Genomic DNA, 19,120 nt, shown 5'->3' on the forward strand with positions numbered 1-19,120 from the left:
AAACTGTGCCTGCATTTTGTTTCAAAATTCTTATCATATCTCAGTTTAGTTTATCTATGGATAAAATTCCCCACATTGCCATGTGCGGTGCATAAACTACTAGCAATATGCAACAACTGATTAATGTGTACTTTCAAGGAGATAGTTTGTTATAGTGAAATTGTGTGTTAATTTACATTAAGTGTTCTTTGTTTATAGATGACAGTGCGGAGGAAAATGGTTGTCCAGATTTCTCCAAGTATCTCTACTTCCTCTTTATTCCTACCCTTGTCTACAGGGATTCTTATCCACGGTAAATTCTAGAAATCAAATTCAATACATTCTCCATGTGAACTTCACAGATATTACGCTGGCTATAGCATTGATGGATATGATATACTGTGCAAAATTGGTGACACTATATATTACAGTAAATTCACAGTTATAGTCGTGGTCAAATTTCATTACACTGCACCTATAGCTCAATAGTCATTCCCCAATAATGAGTGAAATACATAAAAATAGCACACTGTACATAACATTGGTAGATATCACACTGTACATAACATTGTTAGATATCACACTGTACATAACATTGGTAGATATCACACTGTACATAATATTGGTAGATATCACACTGTACATAACATTGGTAGATATCACACTGTACATAATATTGGTAGATATCACACTGTACATAACATTGGTAGATATCACTGTACATAACATTGGTAGATATCACTGTACATAACATTGGTAGATATCACACTGTACATAATATTGGTAGATATCACACTGTACATAACATTGGTAGATATCACACTGTACATAACATTGGTAGATATCACACTGTACATAACATTGATAGATATCACACTGTACATAACATTGGTAGATATCACACTGTACATAACATTGGTAGATATCACACTGTACATAACATTAGTAGATATCACACTGTACATAACATTGATAGATATCACACTGTACATAATATTAGTAGATATCACACTGTACATAATATTAGTAGATATCACACTGCATAACATTGTTAGATATCACACTGTACATAACATTGGTAGATATCACACTGTACATAACATTGTTAGATATCACACTGTACATAACATTGGTAGATATCACACTGTACATAACATTAGTAGATATCACACTGTACATAACATTGGTAGATATCACTGTACATAACATTGGTAGATATCACACTGTACATAACATTGTTAGATATCACACTGTACATAACATTGGTAGATATCACACTGTACAAAACATTGGTAGATATCACACTGTACATAACATTGGTAGATATCACACTGTACATAACATTGGTAGATATCACACTGTACATAACATTATTAGATATCACACTGTACATAACATTGGTAGATATCACACTGTACATAACATTGGTAGATATCACTGTACATAACATTGGTAGATATCACTGTACATAACATTGGTAGATATCACACTGTACATAACATTGTTAGATATCACACTGTACATAACATTGATAGATATCACACTGTACATAACATTGTTAGATATCACACTGTACATAACATTAGTAGATATCACACTACATAACATTGATAGATATCACACTGTACGTAACATTGGTAGATATCACACTGTACGTAACATTAGTAGATATTACACTGTACATAACATTAGTAGATATCACACTGTACATAATATTGATAGATATCACACTGTACATAACATTGATAGATATCACACTGTACATAACATTGGTAGATATCACACTGTATATAATATTGATAGATATCACACTGTTAGATATCACACTGTACATAACATTAGATATCACACTGTATATAACATTGGTAGATATCACACTGTACATAACATTGGTAGATATCACACTGTTCATAATATTGTTAGATATCACACTGTATATAACATTGGTAGATATCACACTGTACATATCATTGATAGATATCACACTGTACATAACATTGATAGATATCACACTGTATATAACATTGATAGATATCACACTGTATATAACATTAGTAGATATCACACTGTACATAACATTGATATATATCACACTGTACATAACATTGATAGATATCACACTGTACATAACATTGGTAGATATCGCACTGTACATAACATTGGTAGATATCACTGTACATAACATTGGTAGATATCACACTGTACATAACATTGATAGATATCACACTGTACATAACATTAGTAGATATCACACTACATAACATTGGTAGATATCACACTGTATATAACATTGATAGATATCACACTGTACATAACATTGATAGATATCACACTGTATATAACATTAGATATCACACTGTGTATAACATTGATAGATATCACACTGTACATAACATTGGTAGATATCACACTGTACATAACATTAGATATCACACTGTACATAACATTGGTAGATATCACACTGTACATAACATTGATAGATATCACACTGTATATTTCATTGGTAGATATCACACTGTACATAACATTGGTAGATATCACACTGTACATAACATTGGTAGATATCACTGTACATAACATTGGTAGATATCACACTGTACATAACATTGATATATATCACACTGTACATAACATTGATAGATATCACACTGTACATAACATTGGTAGATATCGCACTGTACATAACATTGGTAGATATCACTGTACATAACATTGGTAGATATCACACTGTACATAACATTGATAGATATCACACTGTACATAACATTAGTAGATATCACACTACATAACATTGGTAGATATCACACTGTATATAACATTGATAGATATCACACTGTACATAACATTGATAGATATCACACTGTATATAACATTAGATATCACACTGTGTATAACATTGATAGATATCACACTGTACATAACATTGGTAGATATCACACTGTGTATAACATTGATAGATATCACACTGTACATAACATTGGTAGATATCACACTGTACATAACATTAGATATCACACTGTACATAACATTGGTAGATATCACACTGTACATAACATTGATAGATATCACACTGTACATAACATTGGTAGATATCACAGTGTATAGAACATTGGTAGATATCACACTGTACATAACATTGGTAGATATCACTGTACATAACATTGGTAGATATCACACTGTACAGAACATTGTTAGATATCACACTGTACATAACATTGATAAATATCACACTGTACATAACATTGGTAGATATCACACTGTACATAACATTAGTAGATATCACACTGTACATAACATTGTTAGATATCACACTGTACATAACATTATTAGATATCACACTGTACATAACATTGATAAATATCACACTGTACATAACATTGATAGATATCACACTGTACATAACATTGATAGATATCACACTGTATATAACATTAGTAGATATCACACTGTACATAACATTGATAAATATCACACTGTACATAACATTGATAGATATCACACTACATAACATTGGTAGATATCACTGTACATAACATTGGTAGATATCACACTGTACATAACATTGTTAGATATCACACTGTACATAACATTGATAGATATCACACTGTACATAACATTGTTAGATATCACACTGTACATAACATTAGTAGATATCACACTACATAACATTGATAGATATCACACTGTACGTAACATTGGTAGATATCACACTGTACGTAACATTAGTAGATATTACACTGTACATAACATTAGTAGATATCACACTGTACATAATATTGATAGATATCACACTGTACATAACATTGATAGATATCACACTGTACATAACATTGGTAGATATCACACTGTATATAATATTGATAGATATCACACTGTTAGATATCACACTGTACATAACATTAGATATCACACTGTATATAACATTGGTAGATATCACACTGTACATAACATTGGTAGATATCACACTGTTCATAATATTGTTAGATATCACACTGTATATAACATTGGTAGATATCACACTGTACATAACATTGATATATATCACACTGTACATAACATTGATAGATATCACACTGTATATAACATTGATAGATATCACACTGTATATAACATTAGTAGATATCACACTGTACATAACATTGATATATATCACACTGTACATAACATTGATAGATATCACACTGTACATAACATTGGTAGATATCGCACTGTACATAACATTGGTAGATATCACTGTACATAACATTGGTAGATATCACACTGTACATAACATTGATAGATATCACACTGTACATAACATTAGTAGATATCACACTACATAACATTGGTAGATATCACACTGTATATAACATTGATAGATATCACACTGTACATAACATTGATAGATATCACACTGTATATAACATTAGATATCACACTGTGTATAACATTGATAGATATCACACTGTACATAACATTGGTAGATATCACACTGTACATAACATTAGATATCACACTGTACATAACATTGGTAGATATCACACTGTACATAACATTGATAGATATCACACTGTATATTTCATTGGTAGATATCACACTGTACATAACATTGGTAGATATCACACTGTACATAACATTATTAGATATCACACTGTACATAACATTAGTAGATATCACACTGTACATAACATTAGTAGATATCACACTGTACATAACATTATTAGATATCACACTGTACATAACATTGGTAGATATCACACTGTACATAACATTGATAGATATCACACTGTACATAACATTGGTAGATATCGCACTGTACATAACATTGTTAGATATCACACTGTACATAACATTATTAGATATCACACTGTACATAACATTGGTAGATATCACACTGTACATAACATTGGTAGATATCACACTGTACATAACATTGGTAGATATCACACTGTACATAGCATTGGTAGATATCACACTGTACATAACATTGATATATATCACACTGTACATAACATTGATAGATATCACACTGTACATAACATTGGTAGATATCACACTGTACATAACATTGATAGATATCACACTGTACATAACATTGGTAGATATCACAGTGTATAGAACATTGGTAGATATCACACTGTACATAACATTGGTAGATATCACTGTACATAACATTGGTAGATATCACACTGTACAGAACATTGTTAGATATCACACTGTACATAACATTGATAAATATCACACTGTACATAACATTGGTAGATATCACACTGTACATAACATTAGTAGATATCACACTGTACATAACATTGTTAGATATCACACTGTACATAACATTATTAGATATCACACTGTACATAACATTGATAAATATCACACTGTACATAACATTGATAGATATCACACTGTACATAACATTGATAGATATCACACTGTATATAACATTAGTAGATATCACACTGTACATAACATTGATAAATATCACACTGTACATAACATTGATAGATATCACACTACATAACATTGGTAGATATCACACTACATAACATTGGTAGATATCACACTGTACATAACATTGGTAGATATCACACTGTACATAACATTGATAGATATCACACTGTATATAACATTAGTAGATATCACACTGTGCATAACATTGGTAGATATCACACTTTACATAACATTGATGGATATTACATTGGACCAGGTGTATATTACGCTGTGATGACAACTATCTATTAGTCATAGTTGTTTTAAAGGCATAGTAGATGTATTCAATTTTTATATGGCCATCTTTAGACAGGGCGTATTATGGTAACTGCGATGTCCGTCTGTCCATCTGTTTGGGGTTTTTTATTTCTCATTTCATTTCTGTCACATATCAAGCTGAAACTTGCTATGAAGCTTCTTTGTGGATCACTTTAAATCATGATGTAATTTTAATCCATTTTGACCTCTCTTGCAGGAGTTTTGCCCCTTTATTTGAAAATAATTGTTATATGGAGGGTACATAATTTGTCACAGTTTTAAGCTAAGACTCTTTATTCACATTATGCAAAGAAAGTATGTCACAGCCTGATGATGGTTGATACTACCTGAAGCAAACTTCTACAATTTATGGCTTAAGGAACACACCCTATGTATAAGCATTTTCACAGGTGTATTATGTACCATTTGTGGTTTGGTTTTTTTGTGGTTACCGTTTCTTGTTGAAGAATTTGGTTCAGTTCTTTCTAGTACAAACTTGATTTTGTGTGGGTTTTTTTTTTTTTTTAATATCGAGCTTCATAAAGAAATTGAAAGCAAAAATACCTATTCAACACCTGCAACTGTACAATGTTTCAAAAAGAAATAACATATTGATGAATACCATGACTAAAACTGAAATATTTGTTGATTTATTCATTTTATAGAACTCAGAAGATTCGTTGGAGTTACGTAGTCAGTAACCTAGGGCAGGTGCTTGCTTGTCTGTTCTTCACTTACTACATATTTGAGAGATTCCTGGTACCAGTGTTTCGTAACTTTGGACGGGAGCACCTGACTGCCAGGGCGGTGATCTTATCGGTGTTTGGTTCCATGTTGCCGGCTACTTTAGTATTAGTACTAGGTAAGGTTATAAGAAATATCTCGGTAAGATATCATGCAAATTGATAAGGGAATAGTCTGTGTTCAAATTACGTTGTAAAGTATGGCAGTATTTAATTTTTTTCTAGTTTTCAGGTCACCTGAGTGACTTGGGTGGCCTTTTTGCAATTGGTTTGCGTCCATCGTAGTGCATTAAGAATTGGATACCTTATGTACTGAAGTGTAAAATGTCAAAGTTTTTTTTATGAATTTTTAAACAAAAACTCTTCAGTGACTGCAGGTACAATAAAATGTAGTCAGCTTTTGAATATTGATAACAGAGAATGGAAAATTTTAATATACCACCTTTTAAAATAACTAAAAACTGCAAACTGCAATGGTTTCAATACAGAATAAATAACAGAATTTTAGCAACAAATTCGTTTCTATTCAAAATTAAAAAAGTAAATTGTAAAATGTGTAGGTTTTGTCACAGAGAGGAAGAGACAATAGAACATATACTGTGGGAATGTGATTGTGTTCAAGCATTCCTTTATGAGTTTCAACTTTACATAGAGGATAAAACAAACTTTCATATAGTTTTTACCAAAAAATATTTTATTTTGGGTACTCCTGGTAAAAATGTTTGTATGCAAAATACTCTTATCCTTTGGTTGAAATACTATATTTATACAGCAAGATGTACTGAGAAATCATTGAACATTCGTTTTGCAATATCCTACTTAAAACTCTTTAATTTATGAAACACAAAAATTCCTATTTTACAAAAATGGTGATAGCGAAAAATTTGATACCCAGTGGAACAGATGGAGCCTGATCTTTACTTAACTCTCTCTCTCTCTCTTTCTCTTCCTCTCTCTCTGTGTGTGTCTCACATATAAAAAAAAAAGTCTGTATTCCTACATGATCCTTGGTATGCATATATTGAACATATATTATGATATATACAGATTGTTTACAAAAAAAAAAAAAAAAAAGAATTGGATACCTTTCCAATTCTTTTCAAATTTGGGACAAGAGGAGTATAATTTAAGCTGGTGGCATCTTTAATTGGATGTAACAAAATATACAAACATACAAAATATCATCAGAACAACCACAACAGTCCTTGTTCTGTGTTAATTTTTTTTCTCTTGTTTTCTAGCTTTCTTTGCCATCCTCCATTCTTGGTTCAATGCCTTTGCTGAGATGCTGACGTTTGCTGATAGAATGTTTTATAAGGTTTGTTATCCAGTTAATAAATTTCCTTTTTTTCAATCTAATGTAGATTTATGATTAGTAGAAATTGTGACCTTATCTCAGCCTCTCTGTCTGTTTTGTGTATTTGATTCTGTGACTATTGATATTATGACATTGATATGACCTTTATTGTGATTTTGACATGAAATTTATTGTGACCTTGGCATGACCTTTATTTTGACATTTGATATGACTTTGTAACATTGATGTGACCTTTATTGTGACGTTAATATGACCTTTATTGTGATTTTGATATGACCTTTATTGTGACTTAGATTTGGCCTTAATTGTTACCATTATATGATCTTTATTTTGATTTTGGCATGACCTTTTTGTGACCTTGGTATGACCTTTATTTTGACTTTGATTTGACCTTTATTGTGACTTTGATATGACCTTTATTGCTATGTTAATATTTTAATGTGCAGGACTGGTGGAACTCTACGTCTTTTGCTAATTACTACAGAACGTGGAACATTGTTGTACATGACTGGCTGTACACATATGTTTACAAGGACGCCTCCAGGGTATGTAACTTCCTAATCTTACATTTCATTGGAGAACTTCATAATTTATCAGTCTTACACCTATTTCATTGCAAGGCCATATAATGAATCAGTCTTAACACCTATATCTTAATCTTACATTTCATTGGAGGGGTACATAAATTTATTATCAATGGGGATCCAGGTTAGAATAGGTAATCAGTGACTCTTGCTTATCGTAAGAGGCAACTAAATGGGGCGGTCCTTCGGATGAGAAAACTGAGACCTTGTGTCACAGCAGGTGTGACACGATAAAGATCCCTCCCTGCTCAAAGGCCGTAAGTGCTGAACATAGGCCTAAATGTTTTAACCCTTCATCAGCAATGGTGACGTCTCCATATGAGTGAAAAATTCTCGAGAGGGACGTTAAACAATGTAAAATCAATCAAATCTTAACTGTACTCAAATTAGGAATATTGCAATTGCAAGATGGACATTAAACAACCTACAATCAATCATTTATCATCAGTGTTAATATATCTTAATGTTTTGTGTACTGCATGTATCCCATGGGCTCCTTCTTTATCAGTATATGTATTTAAAGCACAGTGTAGAAATTGACTATTACTGAAATAAGATATAGAATGCGTCATAGTGTACGTATTATTTAACAATTCTAAATCAATCTCTTGACAGCTTTTCCCTAACAACCGTTCCCTGGCGATGGCTTTTGTGTTCATGATCTCGGCTGTAGCTCACGAGTACGTGCTGGTCATGTGCTTCAGGTTCTTCTATCCGGTGCTATTTGTCATGTTCATGGGAGCCGGCTGTAAGTATATTTCTCTCTGAATCTATTTGTTTGGACATCATTTTGGGCTCGCAGTGGGTGTGACCAGTCAACAGGGGATGCTTACTCCTCCTAGGCACCTGATCCCACCTCTGGTATGTCCAGGGGTCCGTGATTGCCTTACTCTGAATTTTATATAGAGGCGTTATGAGATTGATCACTGATCGTTATCTTCACATTTTCATTGCAAATTTGGTAATAGATTTGGAGGACAACATGTTTTGGTAGAACACAAAAACCAAACTGTTTCCCGAGACTTTAGGCTGAACAACAGAGTTTGATCTGAGTGAGATTTTGTGTTGTGGTACCTTGCCTTATTTGCATTTGTTCTATATTTACATTTCCAATGTTTTTGCATTTGATATTTCAACAAATTGAAATGATAGTCATTTATTTATGAATGCAATGAAGCTGTGAATGATCCATGTATGAATCTTGATGAATACTCTACGTCTATTTTGATGGCTGGGAAATCTGAAATAAGTGGAAGTATAATGAAAATTAAAATAAAAAAATAAATTTCATTTTCGAAAATAAATGAAGGTATGAACTGCATACTTTTGATGAAGCACTAAGAGTGCTTCATAAAGTATGGTGGTGTGAAGTGTCGCAGTTCATACCCTCATGAATTTTCAAAAATGATATTTTTTTCTTTAATAGGGGATTTTCGAGTTCTTCCGTTCCGTGCGTATTTTGTGTTTTAGAATCTACCTAAGTCACGTGATTTGGCGATTTTTTTTAGGCATGCTTTCTTTCGGTTTAGCTAACAATCAGACGATTTCGTTCATTTATTTTACTCACTGGTTTTGATACCTAATTTAAGTACCAGTACCATTGGTGTGTGGCATAGGGATGTATTAATACGGATTTACGTAAGGGAGGAAAACAGGCACGTACAGTGTAGCATCGTTTTTCAGGGAAGGGAAAAGGGGGGGGGGGGTAGTCAGAGAAGCTAGAAGATGCCTTCACACTACTTTGTCTAAAATTCTTGACAAGAATAGATAAATATATCAAAACAAACAAATCCTAACATGTTCATTTGACTAATATTCAAAATATTTCAAATTTGAAATGCATGGATTAAGGTTAAGTAGTGGCATACGACTTATTGTACCTCAATATATACACCTTTTAAAATTCAGGAGGGGGTGGGTGAATGATTGATTGTTTTTACGACTCGTTGAGGAGTTTTCACTCATTTCTCATTTTAAGACACCAACAGCTTTAGGTTAAGTACCGCAAATTTAGACCTATACTTAGCACTCAGGGCCGTAGCAGTGGGGGGGGGGGGGGGGGGGGGGGCTTGGTGGTTGTGTCACAAAATATATCTTTATTTGTATATATAAATAATAGAAAGTTATGGTTGTTAAAATGGGGGGGACCCCATTCCCTCCCCCTCCCTCATTCTACGTGCATGTCTCAGAAGTACCGATATATTCATGATCGGATTTGCAATGCCGAAGTCACCGTTCATTCCAATGGTGCCCAATATTTGTAAAGATAAATCATGACATAATAACTTCCAATAGCTGGTTTATGTCTTCATTCAATTTTCCCCCATAATTTTATTGATGATTTCCGACAACTCAGTCATTCAGTCAGTTTTCTTTACCAATCGGCGATTGATTTTCAAAAACTTGAGATCAATTTTTTTTTATGCATCTACATCAACATTTTTGGAAAGGATTTTCAAATTTATTCCAATCGCAAGCTTACATAGCCTTTGTATGTTATTTTTATGGTAAAAGGAACAAGAAACACTTATCTGTTACAAAAATTTCTTCAGTTCGATTATACTTGCATACAATCAACGTCCATTTTAATAGGTTATACACTTACACAAGACTTGGCTGTAGTGTATTTACGTTAACGATGATAAACCGGAAATGAGCATGCCTAAAGTATGACGTAATAGTGACTAAATGCAGAATAAACACGAATATGGAAGAACTCGAAAATCCCCTATTGTATATTGGTTTTCCATGATGCAGTCAGACATCATGTAAATTTCATTTTAATGGGTGCCATTGGTTCTGTGATGTTTTGTTGTACACCAGTTTTAGTGGATGTGCCAAACCACAAAGTACAGGGGTCATTAACAGCTATAAGATAGTATAAACTTTTTTCTGATAGAAAAACAAAGGGTAGTTCTCCGTGTAATTACAGATAACATAATTAACTGTATTTTTGGACAAATTCACAAATGAAATTATGTATCAAGAAAATAGTATTCTTAACAAACTCACAAACTTTGGGTATCGATAAAGGTATTGGTATGATCGATAAAAGTTTCATTATCCTATGAAAGTATCATTATTGATGAAAGTATCGGTATGGATTAAAGGGACTGGTTCACGATTTTTGATAAAAATATTTTTCATTTTTTGATGTTAAACATTAAAAATATAACTCATTTAATGTTGACAGCCAAAATTTTGACATTCTGAATGCAAGAATAAAAGCAATATTTTAGCCTTATATCTGTGTTATGTAAACAAAGACTCGAGTCTTTTTATGTAAACAAACAACAAATTTTAACTTTTAGATGACACATTTTACCCCAAAAATGCTTGAAATGTGAAAGATATAATAAACTTAGATCGATATCCATTTCTTTCAAAAATTTCATAAACAATAGCATACCGCATTCTTTGTTTACAAAACAAATATCAAACTCTCTAAAACGAGCTTCGGTGATAATGTATAACCTTAATTTTCATGTGAAATCTTTCAAACACATTAAACAGTAAATTTGATCATTAAAAGTGAAAATCAAAATTTGGGGGGAAATTGTGAATCAGTCCCTTTAAAGCATTGTGACAGTTGAAAAATACATGAAATTAATTATCAATGAATTACTGTGTTCTTAACAAATCCACTTCATAGTTGAAATTGAAAACAATGGTCCATATATTGAAATGTGTTTGCTTACTGTATAATATGTATTTTACTATGTATTTTACGAGTAAATTTCAACTTACCTAGAGTAACAATTTTAACACAGGTATATATAATAGTAGTAGTTGGATGTAACATTCAGTGGTTATGTGTTTCATTGTTCAATGACAGGGGATTCTGAAGATAAAATGCTTTTCTTTTGCAGTTGGCTTCATCTTCTTTAAGGGGGTGGGCCGTGGCTGGAATGTGTTTCTGTGGCTGATGTTGATAATGGGGAATGGGATGTTGATGTGCCTGTACAGTATGGAGTGGTACGCTAGACAGCGATGTCCAGAGAACATGGTAAATAATAGCACTGAAATATTTGATTACGTACTTTTGAATTTGAATTGGCACTATGCACCCAGAGATAAGGGAGAAGTGAGGGTTTACACTTTCCATAGGAAAATGATGAAGAAAAATAGAGCAAATGCTTTAAACATTGGTCCAAGAACCAAAGGGGTACAATATGCAAGCATCTCATGTGTGGATTCAACTTTGTTTTTGCCATAACACATACTAAGGTGTTGGCAGGGCCACAGTAAGATGCAAAGATTTATTCTGGATCAGCAGTGGTTATGTGAGAGGGCATCGTGATCTCCCACTCGGACATTCCTCTGAGTACTCCAGTTTCCTCCAAGTACTCCAGTTTCCTCCAAGTACTCCAGTTTCCTCCGAGTACTCCAGTTTCCTCCTACAAAATGACCCTCGTCTTATTTAAGCCAACAAGAGGCATTGATATAAGTTCTTGAATTTGTTTTTTAATCATCTTAAGATAAGGTTTTAAAAATTCATGTGGCCTTTGAACCTCGTGCTTCAACGTCTGAATAGAAATCAATGATTTTATAATGATGTGGATTACAGCCTTTATGATTTTATAATTAAAATTAGATTGATTCTAGGTTACTGGAAACTCTTAATCCACCTTTCTCCTAATCCTCTAGTTTGTCGTTCTACTTGTTTATTTTTATGCCCCCCTTTGAAAAAGAGGGGGCATATTGTTTTGCACCCGTCAGTCGGTCTGTAGACCATGTGTTGTCCGCTCAATATCTTGAGAACCATTCACTTGATGATAATGATATTTCATATGTGGGTTAGTTATGAGTAGAAGAGGATCCCTATTGTTTTTCAGGTCAAAAGGTCAAGGGTCAATCTACTCTGGACATAGGAATATAATGTCTGCTCCATATCTTGAGAACCCTTTGCTTGAAAGACATCAAACTTGGCACACTGGTACATCCTAAGGAGTAGATGACCCCTATTGATTTTGAGGTCATTTGGTCAAAGGTCAAGGGTCAAACTGGGCATAGGAATATACTGACCATATAATGTCTAGAGAACCCTTTGCTTGACAGACATCAAACTTGGTACGCCAGTACATCTTCAGAAGAAAATGACCCCCCATTGATTTTGAGGTCACATGGTCAAAGGTCAAGGGTCAAACTGGACATAGGAATATACTGTCCGTTAAATATCTCAAGAACCCTTTGCTTGACAGACATCAAACTTGATACACTGGTACATCTTCAAGAGAAGATGACCCCTATTGATTTTGAGGTCACATGGTCAAAGGTCAAGGGTCAAACTTGACATGGGAATATACTGTCTGCTCAGTATCTTGAGAACCCTTTTCTTGACAGACATCAAACGTGGTACACTGATACGACTTCAGGAGAAGACGACCACTATTGATTTTGAGGTCACATGGTCAAAGGTCAAGGGTCACACTAGACAGGAATATACTGTCCGTTCAATATTTTGAGAATATTTCGCTTGACAGACATCAAACTTGGTACACTGGTACATCTTCAGGAGAAAATTACCCCTATTTATTTTGAGGTCACATGTTTAAAGGTCAAGGGTCAAACTGGACATAGTAATATACTGTCTGTTCAATATCTCGAGAACCCTTTGCTTGACAAACATCAAACGTGATACACTGGTACGTCTTCAGGAGAAGATGACCCCTATTGATTTTCAGATCACATGGTCAAAGGTCAAGGGTCAAACTGGACATTGGAATAAACTGTCTGCTCCATATCTTGAGAACCCTTTGCTTGACAGACATTAAACTTGGTACACTGGTACATCTTCAGGAGAAGATGACACCTATTGATTTTGAGGTCGCATGGTCAAGGGTCAAGGGTTAAACTGTACATAGGAATATACTGTCCACTCAATATCTTGAGAACCCTTTGCTTGACAGACATCAAACTTGGTACACTGGTACATCTTCAGGAGAAGATGACTACTAATTATTTTATGGTCACATGATCAAAAGTCAAGTGTCAAATTGGACATAGGAATATACTGTCCGTTCAATATCTTGAGAACCCTTTGCTTGACAGACATTAAACTTGGTACACTGGTACATCTTCAGGAGAAGATGACCCCTATTGATTTTTAGGTCACATGGTCAATCCACTCTTGACATAGGAAGATATTGTCTGCTCAATATTTTGAATTGATGATACTACTCTCAATTAAATGATGTGTGTGTGTATAACCCTTTTCAATTTTGCACCATGGGGGGCATATGTGTTTTACAAACATCTCTTGTTTACTTCTAATCCACTTGTCTTGTAACCAACCTGTCCTCTAACCTACATGTACCTGTCCTCTAACCTACCAGTCTCATAATTCACTTGTATCATAATCCAATTATCTCCTAATTCACTCATCTCCAAATATACCTGACTGTCTCCTAATCCACTTCTAATCCAATTATCTCCCAATCCACTTGTCTCTTTAATTCACTATCTTCCTATTCCACTATTATCTTAATCTACTTATTTCTTAATGCACTAGTCTATTAACGAAGGCTTCATACACACTTGCCTAATCCACTAATCTCCAAATCGACTAGTTTTCTGATCAACTACGACTAGTTCCAGGTCTACTTGTCTTCTATTCGACTAATCTCTTAATCTTCCTAATCCACACATATCACAATACACTTGTCTCTACGTGCACATCTTTATGGATTCACTACTCCCTTAATCCATTATTCTGCTAGTTTTACAATTTACTTGTCTGATAATCCACTTGCTTCTCTCAAAATCCACTACTCATTTAATCCATTATTCTGCTACCTGCTACATGTAGTATCACAATCCACTTGTTTCCTAAGTCATTAGTCTCTTATTCCACAAGTCTTATAATATATATGTTATCCTAAATCAATTCATTATTCCGACAAATGCTGTCTGACGTGTTCCATTTAAATTGTTCTTTACATACTGATTTTGACTAAGGATTACTTTGTTTTCGATATAGGGCTCACATCATTTGTGACTGGTCAACATGAGTTGCTTACTCCTAGGTACTTGATCCCACCTCTGGTGTGTCCAGGGATTCATGTTTGCCTAACTCTTAATTCTATATTCCCTATAGGAGTTATGAGATTGATCACTTTTGTTATCTTCATCTTTTGTAATAATCCATTCTACTAATTCATGATTCATAATTGATATTAAGTTGTATCACTGTCCGGTGGGGATCGGGGTTAGAATAGGTCCTCAGTATCACTTGTTTTGTCGTTAGAGGCCGACTACATCGTTCAGATGAGACCGCAAAAACTAGGCTCCGTGTCACAACAGGTGTGGCACGATAAAGACCCTCCCTGCTTAAAGGCCATAAGTGCAGAACATAGAGGTCTAGATTTTGTAACCCTTCACCGGCAATGGGGACTTCTCCATATGAGTGAAAGATTCTTGAGAGGGATGTTAAACAGTATGCAACCAACCATTATTCTCCTAATCTATTTAAGTCTGACAATACTCTAGTCTCGAATCTCCTAATGCACCTTAGCCTCTTTGTAATCTTAATTACGTAGGACTGTAAATGGTATTAGAAGAACTCTGTTTACGTAAACTTTCATTTTATTTTACAGGATAATTTTATGGACTATCTGATCCCACGATCGTGGACTTGTGACTTTGAGGCTATGGAGAGCTGAACTGTTTTTTCATGATCAAACAAGTGCAATATCAGTTTTTTTCTTTTGTTTGTTTGTTTGGTTTTAATGTGAACCTACAAGTGATATTTTTATGCCCCCGAGATCGAAGATCGGTGGGCATATTGTTTTTGTCCTGTCTGTCATTCTGTAATTCTGTAAATCTAATTCTGTAATTCTGTCTGAAACTTTAACCTTGCTAATAACTTTTGAACAGTAAATGATAGAGCTTTGATATTTCACATGAGTATTCCTTGTGACAAGACCTTTCCGTGGGTACCAATATTTTTGACCATGTGACCTTGACCTTGAAGTATGACCTACTTTTTGAAAACTTTAACCTTGCTAATAACTTTTGAACAGTAAGTGATAGGGCTTTGATATATCACATGAGTGTTCCATGTGACAAGACCTTTCCGTGGGTACCAATATTTTTGACCATGTGACCTTGACCTTGAAGTATGACCTACTTTTTGAAAACTTTAACCTTGCTAATAACTTTTGAACAATAAGTGATAGAGCTTTGATATTTCACATAAGTGTTCCTTGTGACAAGACCTTTCCGTTGGTATTAAACCTTTTGACCTTGACATTTAACTGACTTTTAATTTTTTTACATTGGTCATAACTTCTAAATGGTAAATATTAGAGCTTTCATATTATACATGAGCATTTCTTTTGACAAGATCTTTCTACTGGTACCAAGATATTTGCCCTTGTGACCTTGGCCATCTTTGGAATTGGCTATTATCGGGGGCATTTGTGTTTCACAAACACACCTTGTTATGATATATTTCAGTATCTTAAAAAAGGTAAATTTCATAGTAAATATGTACATGAGTCAATCTAAAATACCCCACTTTTCTATGTTAGGATATTGTTAAAAAAAACTCAGGGTGTTGGCATAATATTCATTTTATGATATATACATTCACTTTGTTACATTCAATGTTTGAGGACAATTTATGTAAAAAAAAAAAAATATCACCCAATTTGATGATCTATACGATATTCTTTTGCAGTAATGATTGATTATGAAATTCATCGTAGAATTGTTTTTAGATTTTTTTTTACATGACTGTATGTATGAATTTCACCTTTGAACTTTTTCCAGGAACACGAGGCTCATCTGAATTTACATACTTTTTTTTCTTGGTTGAATATTTTGATATTGTAAAGTTACAGTACATGTATAATGTAAATTGCATTGTTGTAAATGCTTTGGTGAGTGTTTAATGAGATTTCCTTTTTTTGTATGGTATTGCGCCACGTCGCAGAATTTCTTTTTGTATGGTATTGTGCCACATCACAGAATTTTTTTTCGTGTGGTATTGTGCTGCATCACAGAATTCCTTTTTGTATGGTATTGCGCCATGTCGCAGAAAAGTAAACCATGCTTCTTTGTATTGGTTGGAAGATGTTGAATGAATATCATTGCAATCTACATGCATTACATCTTTAGAGAATATTTAGGACCGATAATACTTAATTCTGGTATATTTGATAGCACTATTATTTAGTACCAGTATCATTTGTACCTTTATTATTTACTACTAGTACTATTTAGTACTGATATTATGTAGTACTGGTAATATTTGGATAGTGCATTAACTGACGAATAACGATACATGATAAAATAATGTAAAGATTATGTGAAGGTTCTCGTTAATCTGGCTTGTTAATCCGCAGTGTGAAACATTTATACATTAAGTGAATTATCCAGATAGCATGTTCCACAATTAGATTTACTCGAGTGTGTCATGTTACAATCTCTGCTTGTTTTAGTTGTATTGTTTGTCATGTACATTTGCTGTGTATAAGACTGAGTACATTTTAGTATGTACTGTTAGGACTTGCTTGTAATTGATTTATCCAGTGTACGCGTATGTTTCAGCCACATCTCTCTTCACAGTAGACATTCCCTCTCTGAGGATTTAGGTGCTCAGTATACAAACCGTTTCCTTTGTCTGTTTACTGTCATTTTTCTCATTCCAATGAGAGGTTTATCTTTTTATGTGCAATTACTGTGCTGAATATTTTATTATGAAACATAAATCCATATTGAATGTTGCAATAGGCTTTTATGAAGTCACACACAGAGATATAACTATTGTACAGCTGTGTGTGTGTGGGGGGGGGGGGGTTGCTTGTATGTACAGTGAAATCTGTCTACACCAACACCTGTGTAATCTATATAATTTTCTGACCCAATCGGATTAAAAGCAGAGATTTGATCCACTCCAATATTCTGATGTTGCTAATACTTTGAACAGATCAAAGGTCTGGTTTTAATCAGATTGTTTTCTGACCCTAATCTCCATTCTGATTTTTTTTTTTTTTTTTACATGTACCTTAATCAGATACAAAATTCGTCTTCCACAGGATGTCGGGTTAGACAGGTATGGGAGCCACTTTAGTATTTTATGATGTGTATAACTTTAAAATTGAAAAATTCAAACTTACGGGACCATTTTATAATACTTGTACTACTCAAGAAAGGATTATTTTTCTTCAAATACAAGTAAAAATTATTCCAATTTGACAGTCGTATAGGAAGAAGGATTCATAGAAATATGAAATATCAGTAACATTTCAACACATTTTTTATCTGCTTTATTTCCCTCCTTTCTTTACAATTATACAGTATTCCAACCACCATTTTTTGTCCTTTGCAAAATCTAGTTTGGTGTAGATCAAATGTGAGTTATTTTACTATAATATAAATATGATATTGTATATTTTGTGATACAAGAATTTTATGAAAAAGCTTGGAATAAAGATTGTGATTTGCATTAACCATTTTTTTTTGGTTCACCTGAGTTGTGGACTTAAGTGAGTTTTTTTCTGTTCACCTGTAGTCCGTCCGTCTGTCTGTGAACTTACAATTTCCACTTCTCCAGAACTGCATGGCCAATTTCAACCAAACTCGGCATGAAGTGTCCATGAGTAAAGGGGATTCAGATTATTATTATTTTTACATTAAGGACCATTCCCTTTTTTAAAATGTGAAGGTAATGATTAAATAGCAAAAATGTGGTGGCATTTAAAACAGGCATTCTGAGTTTTACATGGCCCCCTACCGGTCGCAAAAAATATAGGACCGCAACAATA

At 33.6% G+C, this 19,120-nt stretch overlaps 1 protein-coding gene across 3 annotated transcripts in view; it reads left to right on the forward strand.

Moving 5' to 3' along the window:
* LOC125666778 (sterol O-acyltransferase 1-like) overlaps positions 1 to 18,801 on the forward strand; it is a 33,120-nt gene extending 14,319 nt beyond the window's left edge. For 2 of the 3 annotated variants that reach the window (XM_056151893.1, XM_056151895.1), the window contains 7 exons: positions 199 to 292; positions 6,372 to 6,568; positions 7,691 to 7,767; positions 8,214 to 8,312; positions 8,967 to 9,099; positions 12,221 to 12,357; positions 15,947 to 18,801. In XM_056151893.1, coding sequence (XP_056007868.1) covers positions 199 to 292; positions 6,372 to 6,568; positions 7,691 to 7,767; positions 8,214 to 8,312; positions 8,967 to 9,099; positions 12,221 to 12,357; positions 15,947 to 16,012 — 803 coding nt within the window. In that variant the 3' untranslated portion in view covers positions 16,013 to 18,801. Of the gene's footprint in view, positions 1 to 198; positions 293 to 6,371; positions 6,569 to 7,690; positions 7,768 to 8,213; positions 8,313 to 8,966; positions 9,100 to 12,220; positions 12,358 to 15,946 lie in introns of those variants that run through there. The other variant, XM_056151896.1, reaches the window with a different exon arrangement.
* Positions 18,802 to 19,120: the final 319 nt, after the last annotated feature.

This window comes from Ostrea edulis, chromosome 10 (assembly GCF_947568905.1).
Source record: "Ostrea edulis chromosome 10, xbOstEdul1.1, whole genome shotgun sequence".
Classification (NCBI taxonomy): Eukaryota; Metazoa; Mollusca; class Bivalvia; order Ostreida; family Ostreidae; genus Ostrea; species Ostrea edulis.